General features: G+C 37.8%; 1 protein-coding gene across 4 annotated transcripts in view; it reads right to left on the bottom strand.

Moving 5' to 3' along the window:
• Positions 1-19108, bottom strand: part of SLC30A5 (solute carrier family 30 member 5) — a 29381-nt gene extending 10273 nt beyond the window's left edge. The window contains exons 1-7 of one of the 4 annotated variants that reach the window (XM_027100951.1): positions 18725-19108; positions 9914-10036; positions 8112-8178; positions 6828-6913; positions 3989-4076; positions 1340-1427; positions 64-140 (exon numbers count right to left, since the gene is read on the bottom strand). In XM_027100951.1, coding sequence (XP_026956752.1) covers positions 64-140; positions 1340-1427; positions 3989-4076; positions 6828-6913; positions 8112-8178; positions 9914-10036; positions 18725-18804 — 609 coding nt within the window. In that variant the 5' untranslated portion in view covers positions 18805-19108. Of the gene's footprint in view, positions 1-63; positions 141-1339; positions 1428-3988; positions 4077-6827; positions 6914-8111; positions 8179-9913; positions 10037-10472; positions 13932-18063; positions 18179-18724 lie in introns of those variants that run through there. The other 3 variants (XM_027100948.1, XM_027100949.1, XM_027100950.1) reach the window with 3 other exon arrangements.
• Positions 19109-19415: the final 307 nt, after the last annotated feature.

Consider the following 19415-nt stretch of genomic DNA (forward strand, 5'->3'; position numbering starts at 1 on the left):
GCTACAGTTGCTGTAACTTTTCAGAATCTCTTGATCACCTTAGGAACAAAGAAAAGAACATACCTTGTGATCTGCCACACCTAAGAAGGCAATGGCTGTGTAAAGCATGTGAGTTAGAGCACTGTCATGATGTCCTTCAGCTAAGTGAGTTGGAGTGAAGGAAAAAAATTCCAAATATTAACTCTTTGAATCCTGAAGTCCTCCTGGAATTTTAGCTACATTATTTTGGGTTGACTATACACTAATCTGAGGGCAAACCTGACTATCCTCAACAATATGTTTCCCTTGAAAACAAAAGGAAATAATTAAAAATTTAATTTTAGGACATGATTTATAAATTAGAATGGCCTATATATATTTCTTTTGTTGTCTCCAAAACAATTATAATAGTACTTAAGGCACAGTTGTTAAATTTTAGTGCTTAACCTCCAAAAGACATATGCATGCATACTCTAAAGAGGACAAAGGAACAAGAGCAAGGAACCTCCTTAGATCACTCCTATCCAATGGAATTGGATATGCCATGTAAAAATCAGTGCTAAATCTGTTTCTAAGCCATTGACCACATAAGCCTCAGCAAAGCAAGCAACAAGCAAAAGGGTACAGTGGGCAACAATTGTCTAACAATCAACCTGGAGTTCTGCAAAGTCATGCTGTCCTCTTTCACTGTAACAAAGTAAACTGACATTAGTTAACTAATAGGTTTTACAGCAGTATCAGTAACCAGAAGGATCAAAACTGGTGTTCTGAGTCCTGCTAAATGGAGTGGGCAAGGTATGTAGATAGGAAAGAACAGTGCATGACTGCAGAGGAAAATGAGTAGATATATTTGATTGGAAAGTTGCGTTTATATAAGAGACAAGTGGGGGATGAGTTGGAAATAATAATTTAGAGCAAGAGGGAGAATACCAGGTTAAGGAATTTGAACTTCTTCTTTCAGGCAAGATGCCAAAGGTTTTTCATTTAATCTCAAAAAAGTTTCTATTTAATAATTGCCACTGACTTCTAAAAGGAGCATTTAAATTGTTAAATTACAAGAAAGCAAATAGATTGATTTTGTTGAGTGGTAAATCACCTATTTTTTTTTTAATAGCATCAGGACATTCTAAAATATTCTTTCATTGTCCCTAAATTTCTGAAAACTTAGGGTGCTGTAAAAGATATTGAGATGCTATAAAATATTTAATTTAGAATGAATTTATTCATTATTTGAATACTGATTTAGAATACCTACATCAACCTATGAAAGTTTCATTCATGATTGATCAGTATAATTCAGTCACTCCTTCATTTCCCATTGTGCCAGACTAAAAAACTCCGATCTTTTGCAAAAGGATACGGTGTTCAGCCATTTTAGCCATGAGATCATCATTGTCAAAAAGCAATAGGCAGATCACAGCAATAATGAAAAAAGCAGCCCCTCTTGTCTGAAAATGAAGAGAATAACAGCAAGAATAGCTTTTTCAAGTGTTGATTTTTAAGACCATGACTATACAAATGCTAAAGAAAATTTTTTTCAGATAAATATTTAAAGAAAAAATAACATCTGACATTAAAGTCCTTATACTGTACAACATAAATTTACAGTATTAACAGTAAGATACAAAAGTAAAGAGCTCCAACAAATTCTGTAGGGTATTTTTAGGGCACTTGACAATTTGACAACTTCAGTTGTCTCCTTGCTAGTACTGATCAGCATGTTACCATGTACAAACCATTAAATGTTCACAGAACTAATCTTCCTAAATGGTACTTTGCTTCTGTTTGAAAAGCCCAAGTAACTAAGGAATAATTAGTAGTGATCTAATTTATTCTACAACATGCAAGTAATAGAGAAGACAGCTGATTTACAATAATGTCAGTAACCTAGTTACCACTCTTCTAGGGAAAAAGAACTAAGAGCGCATGTTAAGAAAATTAGCAAAGTCATCTCTAATAGCTAGTAAAGGTATTAAAAGCTGAATACACTTCTTATGTTCTCATTCCAGGGAAAGGATTTTGACAAGAGAAAATTATAGAAAGGGCACACTATCCACGTTTATGCAAATACTTCAGATTTTTGGTACAGAAGCAATCTAAATAGCATTATTATACACTCTCTATTTACAAATTTATAGGTGTAATACCAGATATTTCGATAAAATAAAAATTTTAAGTGAAAAATGAGGATCCTATTTTATTCATTATATGACTACCACTACATTTGATAAATTCTCTATTAGTGTGGTAGGTATTTTGACAAAAGTTAGTATAATAATTTAAAATTTCATAATTTTCATTGAATCAGGACAAGGTAACATTAACAATACCCAAATATGGAGAATATAACTTAATCTTTTCTTAGCAAAGAGGGCAACTGAGAATTTTGTGATGCTTCAGAGTCAGACTAAGGAAAAAAAAAGTCACAGTCCTGGCGAGATGCCCAGATTCATTATTGACACTAATGACAGGATATTAAGATCCATACTCTCATTTCTGATTAGTAAGGTAAAATGTTCATTTAATGTTTTAAAGTCATTTGTATTTCTTTTGTGAGTTGTCTTTTCCTGCCCTTTGCTCATTTCTATTGAGGATCTTCAGCATTTTTTTAAACTATTTGAGTGATTATATTTAAAAAAAAAAAAGTAGGGGCTTCCCTGGTGGCGCAGTGGTTGAGAGTCCGCCTGCCGATGCAGGGGACACGAGTTCGTGCCCCGGTCCGGGAAGATCCCACATGCCGCGGAGCGGCTGGGCCCGTGAGCCATGGCCGCTGAGCCTGCGTGTCCAGAGCCTGTGCTCCGAAACGGGAGAGGCCACAACAATGAGAGGTCCACGTACCGCAAAAAAAAAAAAAAAAAAAACTTTTATCTGTGGCAATTTGTTATTGTTGTTAGTTTGTTGTTTGCACAATGATTTCTGTTACACAGATGCTTGTAATCATTATGCAGTCAAATGTACGTGGTTTCCCCTTTGTGATTTTTTTCTACTGGTTTTATGCTCAGAAAGTTCTTCTCTGTCCACAGATTAATTATCCATCTATATTTTATTCTACGCTTTTACAAATATCTTTTTTTTTTAACCACAAAAATCTTCAATCCACTTGACATTTATTTTGGAGTACTCTGTGAGTGAGGGGAAAAGATTAAATAGTGGCATATGCTTTAATACCCAAGGATCCAATTTGAAATCTACAGGCTGGGTAGACTCTGCTCTACTTGGCATGTTACTTTGTTCACTTTATTTTATTCATCTGCCTCCATTATTTAGCCTGAAAGCCCCTTTCAGAACAGAAACTATTAAACCTTATTTGCCTTTATTTCTCCTTTCCTCTGTAACGAGCACAATGCGTCATGCATAGGAAGCATTTAATTTGGTAAATAAAAGTATTGTAGGTGTAAGTTATAATTGCACATTGGTGATGCATTTACTGAAAAGAGATTAATACTTAAATTATGGAAGATGAATAGGGTCACCTAGTTGGCAAAACATTCATCAGACTTTACATATAACAAGTTCTTAGGGACGTATTTTCCAAAAATGATGTATAGGAGTTAAGAATGAGAGAGGGGAGGGATCAGGTATAGCATGAAGGAGACGTCTGTGGTGATCAATCAGTCCTGCACCTTGACTGTGGTGATGGTTACACAAATCTACACACACACACATATACACACGAGTGTATGTAAAACTGGTGAAATCTGAATAAGGTCCATGGATTGCACCAATGTCAATCTCCTGGTCTTGATAGTATAAGAGCTGGGTAAGAAGTTACTATTGAAACTGAGTGAAGGGCACAAGGACCTCTCTGTACTATATTTGCAGCTTCCTAGGAATATACAATGATTTCAAAATAAAAAGTAAAAATCAAAATGGTTGTGAGAAAAATTTATAATTAGCAGAAAAAGCCTCTGCATTCTTTTAAATGGTAAAGGATCCTATTTTACTGCCCTAGATAGTATTTTACATGTACATTTTCAATTTTCAAGTAATGAATAATGTAAAATTCTACCTTTGCTGGTCCTCCTCCAGAACTAGTGAACAAAACACTGAGCAGTGAGATGACAACAATATCACTGTGCTCGAATAGCAGCAAAGTCCTACAAAAATAAAACATTATCATTCATGAAATATATCTGATCTTTATCAGGAAGCATGAATTTCAACGAGAGTAAGGGAGAAGAAAATAAATCTTTCCCCTTGATTTTCATACAACATTATGGGAAAAATAAACATGTACAGCTGTTTTGGAAAATATTCTGGCATTATCTGTCTTAGGAAGGTTGAAGCTACAAATATCTAATAATACCACTTGTAGGATTATATCATACAGGTTTCTTGTATATATGTACCAGGAAACACTTTTAAGATACCAGCATTGTCTGCAATAGCCCAAAACTAGAAACAACCTAAATATCCACTGATGAGAGAATGGATAATATAATTTAGAGTATATTCATTCAAAGGACTATTATACAGTGGTAAAAATGAATGAAATTCTATGAATATATTAAGAAATACAGAACTGTATACTTTAAAAATGCTACAAACTGAATGTATGTGTCTCCTTCTCTCCCCCATTCATACGTTAAACTCCATCACCAACGTGACGGTATTAGGAGGTAATGAACACCTTTGAGAGGTGTTTAGGTTATGAGGGTGAAACCCCCATGAATGGGATTATTGCCTTTATAAAAGAGACCACAGAGAGCTCCCTCGCGCTTCTGCTATGTGAGGTTACAGTGAAGAGACAAGACGGCTGTCTATGAACCAGGAAGCAGTCTCTCACCACACACTGAATCTGCTTTGCCTTAATCTTGGCCTTCCTAGCCTCCAGAACCATGAGAAACAAATCTGTATTTTTTAAAAGTCACCCAGCCCATGGTATTCTTATTATAGCAGTCCCAATGGACTAAGACAAAAAGAGTGAATTTTATGGTATGTGAATTACATTTCAAAAAACTAACACAAAAGTGAATGAACTATATATATATATATGTGTATATATACACACACACACACACACACACTTACACACACACATACATACATACACACACACATACTCTACATGCATCAAAATGGGCAAGTCTCAAACACAACACTGAATGGAAAATATATGCTGCACAAAAATACATGCAATGTAACTCTATTCATATAAAGTAGAAAACTTGCAAAAAAGAAATGTGTACATATATGGTAAAACTATAAAGAAAACCAAGAGAATGAAAATCAAAATTTAAGATGCTGGTTACATCCAATGGTAGGGGGAGAGGGGGATACACAGGGCAACAAAGGAACTGGTAAGGTTTTATTTGGGGGGATACATGAATGTTCATATTTATTTATATTTATTCTTTTATATGTATGAATATTAAAAAAAAATAAAAACATTATTGCCAGCTAAAGGGAGCTTATAGGATCTACATGGGAACAGATTTTCAGCTGCTCATTAGAAAAATTTTCATTTTTCCTCCTTATTCAAAAATCTGTAATGAGAACACAGTAGTGATTATTTTAGTTCTGTTAATATTTGGGAGATTACAATAAAAAATATATCAGCAGAATGATACTAACCTAAAATAAGACAGGCTATGAAACACCAAAGGAGTCTTTCTAATCAAGAAACTGAATGACAATTTTAGTGAAAGAATGAGGGGGCAGTGTTGGCAGAGGAGCTGGTGGTATGAGTGGTTGTAAGGGCAGAAGAGATGACTAAATAAGGAGCCAAGGAAGAATTTAACAACTTTCCCCCTTCCTTCCCTAGCCTAACACACAGGGACAGTGATTTAGTAACAAACAGACCAAAAGATCACTTCATGAATAAGAAATTACCGCTCAATCATATTCAAGCATAAACTGAAAAGGTTTTATCCAAGCTGAGAAATCCCAGCCAGCTTTCCCACCATGCCAGGAAGCTGCTGCTGTCACGGACAGGGATATGACATTAGAATTATATACACCCTTCCTTTGACAAAGCACAGAGTAAACAAGCCAAAGGGAGCCAAACCCAGAGCTATTCTATTGTCTGGGAGAGGAGAAAAGACTTTTCACAAAGCATTTCCCACTGATCACTTTCTACTGTCCACTCCATCATCCTCAGTGAGACTCTTCAGAACACGCTTCATCTTATTCCTTACTTCTTGTCCCATATTCCGCCCCCCCATCAATGGCAAGGCACTTTTGCTTATAATTTTGAGATAGAGAAATATTAAAAGAAGACTTATGCACAGTTGCACCTGTTATAATTCCTATTAAATTAAGTGGCACTAAAGCAGTCCCCCCCCTCCCCGAACCGACCAATTTACATAAAAAGATCTATAGAGACTTAAGGGAATATGAAATGAGAGTTAAACTTATCTTTGATGATTGGCTCACTATTCCCAAGACATCTGTTTATAACCATATCTTTCAAGCATCTTCTGCGGGCAGTAGGACTTTCAGAGTTGGGGGGGAGGGGGAAGCATTTTTTAAAGATTTTCCTTTCCTCCTTATTGGTTGATTTTATTTACCATTTCAGACTTTTCATTTCTAAAATCAGCTGCTAAAAGGGATCACCAATGAATAAAAAGTCATGTATCCTAAATTTTTCTGAAACTGTTTGGACTCTAACTAGTAAAATATCTATGACAGATCATGAACAATACATTAATGGTATTCACCAAAGAACTAGGCCACAAGCTAAACAGGTCCTCAATATATATATATATACTCAATGAGTTGTACCCAATGCTATAGAAGTGAAAGAAGCATTTGTACATAACTGACAAACATTTGACATAAAACATAATGGCATAAAACTAATATTCAAAATGAAGAAACAAACATTCAAAATATGCATTTCTATTTACCTTAGTGGTCCACAAAGAGTGAGGCCAAAAAACCACAAAAGTGAAATGATACACCCAGCAACTGCATGTTTAAATATTTTGATCCACTAAAAATGGAAACAAAAAATTAAAAATTTCAGTCATATGTTTTGCCAAATATCTCAAAATCTTAAATAAAATACATAGGGAAAGATAATGGTAACACAAATATGTTAATGGCCAAATAGTTACATATTTTAAAATTAAACAGAAACTATTAAGATCCCTTGACTAAATCTAGATTTGCAAGATAGTATTCTGTTTTTCATTTTCTATATTCTTGTCTGTTGCTAGATCCTGAAATCTTTTTCTATAGCGTACAATTTTCTCTGTTTTTTACAGTAGTTCTCACTAGTTTGCTAGGAACACTTAATGTTTTAGTTTTTAAATTCTTCTCCAGCAGGGATATTCAGTCCTTCAATTATTTGAAAAGAGAGGGAAAAAAGTTAAGATAGGTTTTAACATATTAATCCTGTTTTAAAAAATGTTCTTGGTCTCTAAAACAGAGGTACTTAAATTCATCTAATAAAAAATCATGGCACAGGTTTCTAAGTTGTGGCATAAAGCAAATATGTAGTAGGGTGTAACTACTGTCCAAAGAGGTGATAATATGAGATGATGCAGAATGAAGGACATTTCTGGTATGCATCCTGAACCTCAGATGCTTAAAGGGAATAATAACGATGAAGAGGGTGACAGCTGATATGTACTGCATACGCACTGTATGCCACGCACTATTTTAAGAACTTTACATGTATTAATTCATTTATTCCTTATAGGAATAAATTCCTTAGGAAGGCATTATTATCTCCATTTTACAGGTCAGAAAATGAAGGTAGAGAAATTAAGTAACTTGCTCAAAGTAAGGTTTGTCATTAGAACAGCCATGAATTTGTCTGACTCCAGAGGCCTTGCTCGTAACCCTTATGTTTATCTGCTTCCCAGTGACATTTATCCTAGGCTTGTGGGCATGTCTACATGTCTTATTTGTAAATCTTTTCAGCATATGGATCCTGTATTAAAAAAATAATTATATGCACGCTGGAAACATTTTCTACCCTCGTCTACATTTTTAAACACTTCATTTTCTTAGCACTTTAGCATTTACTCTTAAAGCCTCAGTTCTGAAATGCTAAGTCAAGGGCAAGTTAACTCTGGAAATGTTCTGCTGAGCACTTAAAATCATTCAGTAAGTAACCCTGATCAAGGAAAGAACACTGCCTCCTGGTCCACTGCTAGGACAAAAGGATTCTGCAAAAGACTTACCTGGCGTTTGGTAATACTTTTCCCAGAAGAAAAAGGCTTTTGAAACAAAACCATAAAAAATGCAGTCCTGTGAATATTGAAACATTGATATATTAATATTAATTAATCTTATATACAAGGTGTGGTTTTAAGTAAAGACACTTAAACAAATATACTAGAATTTGAAGGGTATGTTAACCTCTAAAGAAAATATACTAGAGAACAATATTTATTTTAATAAGGCTTCCACTACAATATTTTGGGAACTCTTCTTTCTTTTGTATCTGCCTTCAGAACCAGTTTACAAGCCATAAAAGAAGTCTCAATATATTTTTATACTTTACTAAAGAAAATAATTCCTATCTTCTCTAAAACAGTAATAACAAATCTTGAAATAGAAATGAAGAAAGTACTAATCATATATCCCTACTTTTCATATTTCCAAAATAGTTATATAAAAATATATTCAAGTGGTGCTAAAAATTTTCTAGTCAAGAATCACTTTCCATGATTACTAAAATTGCCAGGAGTCTAACAGATTCTTTTCTTTTTTTTTTTTTTTTTGTCTGAGTTGGGTCTTTGTTGCTGCGCACGGGCTTTCCCTAGCTGCAGCGAGCAGAGGCTACTCTTCATTGCGGTGCGCGGGTTCTCATTGTGGTGACTTCTCTTGTTGCAGCAAGTGCGCTTCAGCAGTTGTGGCGTGCAGGCTCTAGAGTGCAGGCTTAGTAGTTGTGGTGCACGGGCTTAGTTGCTCGCAGCATGTGGGATCTTCCATGGACCAGGGATTGAACCCGTGTCCCCTGCATTGGCAGGCGAATTCTTAACCACTGCGCCACCAGGGAAATCCCTAACAGGTACTTATTAATACAGAGGTTGGTCACTATCAATCTCAAGGTCCAGAGAATCTTTACTTAGAGAGAATTTCTTACTAGGTGCAGAATAGTGTAAAATTTATACTGTAAGGGGACCCTATACCATGAAGGGACATGTAGTGAACACAGCCCAGCATGGTTTAACTTGGAAAATAAGGAACATCTGTGCCAAGACAAGTCTCAGGTGACATTCTATGCCTGCTGGAAGGTTAGACTATGCCAATAGGATGGTCTGGGAATCCCTAGGGTCCCTGAGGCCCTTTTAGGGAGCTGTGAGATCAAACTATTTTTTTCTTAAACATTTAAAAAAATTATTTTAAAAATATTTATTTTTTATTTGGTTGCGCTGTATCTTAGTTGTGGCTCATGGGCTCCTTAGTTGTGGCATGCATACTCTTAGTTGTGGCATGCATGTGGGATCTAGTTCCCTGACCAGGGATCGAACCCAGGCGCCCTGCATTGGGAGCTCGGAGTCTTAACCACTGTACCACCAAGGAAGTCCTGAGGTCAAACTATTTTTACAGAAGTATTAGGATATTATTTGTCCTTTTCACTCTTATTCTCTCAGGGGTGTATATTAGAGCTTTTCAGAGGCTAGTTCATGTGAGATACTGCAACAGACTGAATACTAACTCAGATATGGGGATCCAGCTGTATTCTATTAAGCCAGACATTAAATTTGCAAAAACCTCATTAACACAAACTAAAGCAAAAGTTGATGTCTTGGCAAGCTAATAGAATATGACAATCCTTTTTTTTTTTTTTAATCCAGTCTCTTGGTACCTCTAACCTTAGGTATTCTGTCTTTAAAAAAAAAATTATCAAGTACTTGTCAGGAGGAATAAAATGCACAAAATATTCTATGTAAAATATCCTAAAGATACTCAGTTAAAACAGGATTTTCAAAGAAATTAAAAAACATTAAGGAAAAAAAGAACCATACACACTCACCCAAGTTTTAATATAAAAATAAACTGAACAATGTGAACTACTTTCAGGAGGTCATATGATTCAAAAAGCCCCACAGCCTTCAAAACTTTAGTGACACACAGTAATACAATATATTTTGTTAACCTGAAAAATAAAAACAGAAACAAGTTTCAGTATCATTGAAATCACAAAGAACTCTGTAATCCTTTTTTTTCTTATTATACAAGTAATAGGGGTCTTTATGAAAACCATAAATATAAACAAAAAATGAAACAAACAAAAACTCAACTCACCCCTCCACGTGATAACTACTATTAACACTTTGGTATATATACTTTCAGATTTTTTGCAATATACATGGACGTATTATGTATGCATAGATACCGTCTATTAAAGAAAAAAAGGCCAAACTAAAAATAAAAATGTTCTTGATTGAGTTGCCTCAACTATTTTCTAATGTGCTTTTTAAACAATTACTCCAAACAAACAAAGAGAATAAAAACAGAAACCAAACCATCTGTCATGAAACGAGACTATAATATAGGAAGGGAGGGGGGAATGGTGAATGCCTTAGGTTTACCTCTCCTCTGCTTCGCTTAGTGACTGCAGTGAGTCACAGCTGAAGTGACCTGACCTACAGAGCCCTGAGAAGGCTCAGGAATCTGAAGCACCTCAGAAAGGGTGTGGAGAGCTGCAAAGAGGAGGATCATTAGGAAGTCTGCCAGGTAGTTAGGTCCCCAGAATCCCACCCAGCACAGCCAGGCAACCATCCCTCCTAAATCATGACAGGACAAGAGCTTCGCCTTTGGAGAAGTCTAGACATAAGGCAAAGCGGAAAAGAGGGATGAAGTGTTGGACTAAAATCATGGAGATTAAAAGGAAGTTTCCCTTCTTAACCCCACCCCACCTGCCTTCCCTCATTTAACTCTAACATCCTAACTGCCAGGCTTCAATCTCCCAGCAGGAGAACCCTTCTCTGGAGAAGCCCACCAGGGGACAAGCCCCATACAGGTCTTCTAACTAGCTTTTTGGGCCTCACTCAAATAAGAATGGCCAAATATGGATAATCAATCCTTTATGATAAGCCTATAATGAGAGACCAAACAAACTAAAACAGCAAAGAAATTTAAAAGATACAGAGATCACAGGGAATAGCAGAAAACAACGAAGAACTAGAAATAATATTCTTGGATAAGAAAGAAAAGTTCATCCATGGAAAAATTAGGCTGCCATAAAAAGAAACAAAAAAGAAGCTCCTGAAAGAGCAATCAGAAAACAGTGAAGAAATTATCTCAGTTTTCTAGCTTAGTAGTCTTCTTTGGTCATATACCTTTAGTAGTAAAACAAAATTTTGCACCTGAAACCGATTATTTGTACATTACAAACATGTACTACTCTCCTGATATTATGTTATAAAACATACACAAATTAGAAATGAAAAAGAATGAGATAAAAAGGTGAGAACTTCTAACATCTCCCCCCAACAGATCATCTTTGCAAGTCATTCAGGAGACTACTTTCTAAGTTTATATCTAACAGGTGTTAATACATTAAAAAGGAGATAAAAGGGATGTCCAAAGCCAGCACACCAGCAAGAATGAGAAGTCTCTACCAATGGGAGAAAAATACAAAAAAGCAAACACAGAAGTTTAAGGGAAACCTAAGTCATTCAAATAGCAGTTAAAACAATTTGATATGCAATGATATCAATGTATGTAGGATGGTATAAAAATCAATGAGTGTGACTCATTAAGTCCCATGGCACTGAGTCAACAAACAGCAATCTGCTTAAGAAGGCATGAAAATGTATATATTTTTGGAAGATTTTGATGCAACTACGAAAATAAATTTCAGTCCTTGAAAGAATGAATCTCAGCAATTCCAACATCTTCACTGTCCGATGGCTCATTTTCTGTTTTAGTCCAAATAATATCATAGTATATTAAAGAAAACCAGATTTGGAACAAAGTGGTTTTTCTTTTCATGAACATAATCTGGGGGGCTTTTTAATAGTGCAATCTGGGAGTTTTAACAATGTGAAAATTAATCACCAAGAAGTTAATAAAAATGTTATTGTGGAATAAAGTAAGTCAAATCCTAAAGCACAGAAGTTCCTACTTAATTTACCTGTAGAATAGTATAGACACTGAAATTTCTGTTTAAAAGATCAAGCAGATTTTCTGGGGTGATAAAAACATCCTATAGCTTGATTATGCTGAAAGTTACATGGGTATGCATTTGTGAAAAATGAAAACTGGTACCTTTAAAATCTATGCATTTTATGGTAGGTAATTTTATCTCAATGAAAAAAGGAGTATTGGAAAAAATAAATAAAATTAAAATTATGGCTATGATAAAAAAATCGAGTGTATTTTGTTTCTGGATTGTTTGCAGACTGGCTGAAAACACACAGTGCAACATGAAAAATCTACCAAATTTCTAGTAATTGTCTAGGTATTTACTAGAAAGTAAATGTATATATGCTAGAAGAAACAGAACACTAATATTTAAAAGCTGAAAAACACCTTAGAGATTCTCTAGTCCAATGCCTCTCATGTCACAGACTGGGAAGTTGAAGTCCACAGAGTTAGCTAGGGTCAAGTCCATGTCTCTTAAGTATGCTCTTTTAATATGTCACACAGAAAACCAAAGTTCATCCAAAAGGCTTTGAGGATTCCCATCTTCTAAACTGTTCCCAATTATGCATTCACAGTGGCCCACATATAGGGTAAAATAATCTTTAAATATGAAAAACAAAATGTATATTAAAACCTAAGATTAATGTCGATTTTGGCCCATTTAAGCTAGAGAAAAAAGTCAGATAAACTTAAGTAAATTAACTATATTAATGTTAATTAAATACTCCAGTCATGGTAGCAATTTATAATTAGCAAATAAAAATACTACTCTTGAGCTAGAAATCTTTTGTTTATTCAGTTCTTAACTCAGGGACTTGCATATAATATGTGCTCGGCAAATGTTTACTAAATGAAAGAATGCGAATTCTACAATTACACTTGTGTGATACAGTAATATCTAGCACAATAATGTAGATAGTGCAGTAGTACAGTACATAGCTGGCAGTCAAGCTTCTGGCAATTTAAACTGTCATCAACCCAGTTATGAATTCAGAATGAAAGACACACATCAAGTAGAGAGAGGAAAAGCTCAAAACCTCAAGTGCTTCACTCCTTAAGTTCTTAACTAGGTGTAAAAATAAAGCAGCAGGATAGAAGCAAGGACACAAAGAACAACACTGTCAACAAGACAGGGAGGGAGAAAACAAAGACCAGGAAAAACTGACAAAGGTACATTAAAAATCACAGCAATCTGGGGATTCTTGAGGTCAGCAAAGAGCCTTGTACACCCTCATGGGGCTACTAAGCCATTCTTCAAATATTCCCTGCTCACTTACTATGTGCCAGATGTCATCTGTGGCTAATGAGACCTGTCTGTCAGGGTGGTTTCAGGTACTACAGCCTTCCCTCTTCCTGATAAAAAGGCCTGATGCAGGTGGAACTAGTTCTGCATTCTTTCTGACTTCAAAGGAGGACTTTTATCTAAAATTTATCTTAAAAATATTATCAACATGTTAACATTCTCTAGAAAATGTCATCCATTTTATAATAAGCCTGAATATGAGAGCCACACTTGGGATGGCAGAGAGCAAAGACCAAGAATCTGGTCCCAGATGGTACTGCTGAGGGGCTGAACAAATACCAGCAACCTCTGGTTTCTTTTATGTGAGAAGAATATATCCGTATGTGATTAAAGCTCTCTTAGTTTGGTTGCTCACAACTAAATGCATTTCTAGGTGTTATCCAAGAAACTAAATGTGTAACAGAGGCCCTGCCCTCAAGGAGTTTGAGGTCTAAGGAAGACAGGCAAGAAACAAGTATTTATGTGACCCAAGTTAGTAGCAGAGATCTAAAGGAATAGATGTGGAAGTAACTAACTGTAACTAGGGAAGCAAAAGTCATCTTCAGAGCCTGAGATGTCTAAGTGTATATTAAAGACTAAGTAGAAAAAACAAACAACCCAATCAAAAAACGGGCAGAAGACCTAAATAGACATTTCTCCAAAGAAGACATACAGATGGCCAAGAGGCACGTGTTATTGCTAATTATCAGAGAAATGCAAATCAAAACTACATGAGGTATCACCTCACACCAGTCAGAATGGCCATCATCAAAAAGTCTACAAATAGGGCTTCCCTGGTGGTGCAGTGGTTGAGGGCCTGCCTGCTAATGCAGGGGACAAGGGTTTGTGCCCTGCTCCGGGAAGATCCCACATGCCGCAGAGCGGCTAGGCCCATGAGCCATGGCCGCTGAGCCTGCGCGTCCGGAGCCTGTGCTCCGCAACGGGAGAGGCCACAACAGTGAGAGGCCCGCGTACCGCAAAAAAAAAAAAAAAAAAAGTCTACAAATAATAAATGCTGGAGAGAGTATGGTGGGGATGTAAATTGGTGCAGCCACTACGGAGAACAGTAGGGAGGTTCCTTAAAAAACTAGAGTTGCTGGGGAATTCCCTGGTGGTCCATTGGTTAAGATTCCAGGCTTTCACTGCTGGGGGACCAGGTTCGATCCCTAGTCAGGGAACTAAGATCCTGCAGGCCACACGGTGTGGCCAAGTAAATAAATAAATTAAAATGTAAAAAACAAACAAAGTTGCCATATGATCCAGCAATCCCACTCTTGGGTATATATCCAGAAAAGACGGAAACTCTAATTGAAAAGATATGTGCACCCCAATGTCCACAGCAGCACTATTTACAATAGCCAAGACAAGGAAGCAAGCTGTGTCCACTGACAGATGAATGGATAAAGAAGATGTGGCGTGCGCGCGCGCGCACACACACACACACACACACACACACACACACACACACAATGGAATATTACTCAGCCATAAAAAAGAATGAAGTAATGCCATTTGCAGCAACATGGATGGACCTAGAGATTATTGTACTAAGTGAAGTAAGTCAGACAAAGACAAATACCATATGATATCACTTATACATGGAATCTAAAAAAAGATACAAATGAACTTATTTACAAAGCAGAAACAGACTCACAGACATATAAAACAAACTTATGGTTACCAAAGGGGAAAGGGGGGGGTGGGAGGGATAAATTAGGAGTTTGGGATTAATAGATACATGCTACTATATACAAAATAGATAATCAACAGGGACCTACTGTATAGCACAGGGAACAGTATTCAATATCTTATAATAATCTATAATGGAAAAGAATCTGAAAAGAATATATATACATATAACTGAATCACTTTGCTGTACACCTGAAACTAACACAACACTGTAAACCAACTATACTTCAAGTTAAAAAAAAGAAAAAGACTAAATAGAATTACCAAGCAAGGAAAGGGAGGGGGAATTTCAAAGTACGGAGAGCAGCATATGAAGAACACTACTACTGGGACAGACCTTTGAAGAAAAGCTCGGTTCACCAGATTATGCTCATAATGATCAGAAGTCATCAAGAAAAAGGTAAGCTATATTTAATATACTTGTTTTAAAAAGATGGGGCAATATATAAAATTATTTCTAAATAATTTTTGTTTAAAGTATTAACAAAACTTGGGCTTCCCTGGTGGCGCAGTGGTTGAGAGTCCGCCTGCCGATGCAGGGGACACGGGTTCGTGCCCCTGCGCGTCCGGAGCCTGTGCTCCGCAACGGGAGAGGCCACAACAGTGAGAGGCCCGCGTACCGCAAAAAAAAAAAAAAAAAAGTATTAACAAAACTTAAAAATTTGGCACTTTAATGGCAAGATTCAGTCATATGGAACATTAAGTATAATACTTCTTGACAATATTACTATTATGAAATTTCTGATACTTTATTCCCCTTTTAATTTTTAAAAAACAGATTACGAAAGTAATTCCTGAGTAGCTGGTTGTTATCAAAGTTTTAAAGAAAACCATTCCCAATTTCCTCCTCATAGGTGACCAACTGAGGACATCCTTCCACACCTTTACCTTTGCATCTCCACGTATGGACAAGCACTTATTTTAGATACACTCACGTATTCACCATTGTACATATATTTTGAAATTGTTATGTGACTTTTCATGTAATATATAGTGAAGATCTTTTATCATTATTAATTAGGAAAATTATTTTAACATTTAGCTAAAAGGTGAATACTTTGATTTTTAAAGTGTCAATTAATGAAGTCTTCCTGTTGGGCTAAAGACAAAACACTAGCTAAGGCCAAATAACCATATACTAATAAGTACACAATCCTAGTTCATGTTGTGGAGGAAAACATACTAAGGGGGAAAGCTGGGGTGTGAGGAAGGGAGGCTCTTAAATGGGGGCAGTGGCCCCTGAGCCATTCACTGACCCTTTGGGCAACTTAGCGGGATCCAATCCACTTCCCCTTAGTACCTGAGATGGCTTATATATCATTATCTGCCATTAACTAGTCTCATCAAAAGTATCACTGGTATTTTCTGTGAAGGGTTAGAAAAATCTCTGGTTCTTTAAATCTGAAATTACTGAAATTTGAGTTTGGGTTCAAACCTGTTTCTTGGGATTTGCCCACTGTAGCAGCTCACAGTTCTCCAGTTAAAAAAACAAATTCAGTGTATGTAACTCAAGCTTGATACATTCAATAAATATTTAAGTGTCCACTGCGTAGAAGGCGCTATAAATGAAGTTTGAGGTAACTGACTCCCAGATTAGTTACTAGGTGTGTGACCTTGGGAAAATTACTTTTCTATGTCCCAGTTACCTGATCTGAGACAAGGATGCAACTAATGAGTCTGTGCTGTTGTAAGGATTAAGTGAGATGCTGCACGCAAAGTACCTGGAACATAGGAAGTACTTAATAAATGCTGGCTGTCACCCTCTACCCTTTCCTGCAAAGAGGACTTATTGAAGTCAACATAGAAACACTTTTTTGTTTGCAGTGTGCGGGCCTCTCACTGCTGTGGCCTCTCCCGTTGTGGAGCACAGGCTCCGGACGCGCAGGCTCAGCGGCCATGGCTCACGGGCCCAGCTGCTCCGTGGCACGTGGGATCCTCCCGGACCGGGGCACGAACCCGTGTCCCCTGCATCTGCAGGCGGACTTTCAACCACTGTGCCACCAGGGACGCCCAACATAGAAACATTTAAAACAATTCATATTTGTGAATTCAGGAATAAAAATATCCACAATTAAAGGATCTGTTAATTAGCTTTTGCTGCAGGTTATAACCATACTTTGATTTTTAGTCTACATAAAGGAAAACTCTTGCAACCTGAAATCTATTCAAAGTTCAACCGGTCCTGATTTGAATTTGATTCTGCAATGAACTACAGTAGGAGGGCAGCTCTGCTAAGCAAATAATGAAAATAAGACGGCAAAGGACTGTTGACCACATCTAAGATAATGAGCTCTTGAGTAAATAAAAATTTTGTATTACTTATTTAAAAATAATTTCAAGTGACAGAAAAGGTGCAATAGTACACTCTTTACCTAGATTCTCTAATTGTTACATACTACCTTATTTGCCTTATTATCTCTCTCTAAATACAAACTTTTTTCCCCTGAACTATTAAAGAGTAAGTTACATACATCATGCTTTACCCCTAACTACTTGTATTCCTAAGCCCATGAACATCCTTTTATGAAATCAGAAGAGTTATGAACTACAGGACATTTAACATGGATATACTTTTATCTAATCTATGGTCCACATATCAGTTTTGTCAATTGACCTAGTACTATCCTTTACAGCATTTTCCTCACTATTAAATCTACACCAGAATCACCTATTGCATTTAGTTGTCATGTCTCAGTAAATAATATCTGATAGGCATTGTTTTTTACAAAATGAGTTGCTTAAAATAGACTAGAAAATTAAACTTGTAACTACAAAAAACGCAGCTGATTTAACTTCTGTTCCAGCATTTCACACAAAAAGTTATGTTAGAAATGCTATTTCTACAGTTCCAAAGAATTTACCGAAACAACCATGTCTCAAAAGGAGGTATCCAAGAACAAAAAACACTGAACTAATCTCATTAATCTTATTAAATATACAGGCAATGAAAACCAGTTCCAACCAAACTGTTGGGCCATATTTTATACATCTTGCGACACTACCTCAGAAATTAGGACAGGTCAAGAAGGACACAATGGAAAGTGATCACTGTAATTACTTACCTCTTGGGGGTTCGTGGGAACATTGCGGGGAAGGGGGTAATGGGGACTGTTTCCTTTTTATTCTACGAATTTCTGTACTGTTTGAATTTTTTGACCATGAGCACACATGTCTTACTTAATAATAAAACAAAATAAGCGAAGAAAGGAAAAGAAAAACTAGATGGCGGGGTGGATTCTTGTTTTGCGAGGTTAACCTGAACATCAAAGTCCATCTGTTTGTACTTTTGGTTTCTTCGCCTGAAGAGATGATGGTGACCCTTCCTTTAACTTACACAGGCAGACATCAGAAAGGTTAAGTATCACCAAACTACTATTTCAGGGAGAAAGAGCTAACAGACATGCTTCTCATAGGTCAGAAAAACCTCTCACTTGAACTGGCTGGCAGTTCTAAGGTTAACGGTCTGCCCTGAAAACCAGAAACTCAAGCAGAACCTTCCCGGATCTTAGAGCATTCATTCTGCAGCGGGGAATGGCGGAGCCAATGAAAGCTGTCGCGGGAGGGAGTACGGAACCGAGGAGGGCGTTCCGGGCTGTCAGCCGCACGGGAGGGACGCCGGGCCCCGCGCGCACCCGGGAGGGTCCGGGCAACGTGTGTCCGGAGCTGTCGGGCAGGCGTGGGGAGAGAGCGGCTCCGGAGGCGGGAGCCCGATCGGTCCCTTACCGAGCGCTGGGCACGTCCACCGGCCCGAGGCCGCCGCTGCCGGGGCCGGCTAGCACGTCCCCGCCGTATTTCTCCTCCATCCCGGGGATCAGGAGCCGCCGCCGCTGCCCCCGCTGCGGAGTCTCCTCATGTCTCGCCGCTGCCGCGGAACACCGGGCGCAGGCGCGTCACTCCCCCATGCCAGCGGCCCCGTCGGGTCCCCGTAGGCCGGGCCGCTGCCGCAGTCCCCGGCTCCGGCTCACAAGCACACGCGCGTCGGGACTAGGCCGCGGACAGTTCCGGCGCCGCCAGGTTTCCCGGAGGCTCACCGGATCGGACGGGGCCAGGCCACGTCATCGGGCCCAGCAGCCCTCACTCTTGGGGGAGTGCCCGGCCCTGCGCCTGCGCACAGTACAACACTCGCCGTCCCCTCCCCTTCCTAAGGCTCTTCCTACCGCTGGGCTACGGACGGAATCCTCGCCCCGTATCAGCTCCTCCCATTGACGAGGCCTGAGCACATACCTGTCCCTGCAGCGCCACCTATGGGCTGTCAGGAACACAGCGGGTTCTTCTGGAGCGCAGGTAGGGGACATAGAAAATGCACAACTTGCGATTAAATAGAATAGAATTTCTTTTAAATTCTGGCTCCTAAACTGTGTTACTTAATCCTTGCACATCAGTAAACCTAGGCATGTAGGACCAGGCTTTATTA

Source organism: Aethalodelphis obliquidens, unplaced genomic scaffold, assembly GCF_003676395.1.
Source record: "Aethalodelphis obliquidens isolate GAN/ISIS:26980383/991018 unplaced genomic scaffold, ASM367639v1 scaffold4, whole genome shotgun sequence".
Classification (NCBI taxonomy): Eukaryota; Metazoa; Chordata; class Mammalia; order Artiodactyla; family Delphinidae; genus Aethalodelphis; species Aethalodelphis obliquidens.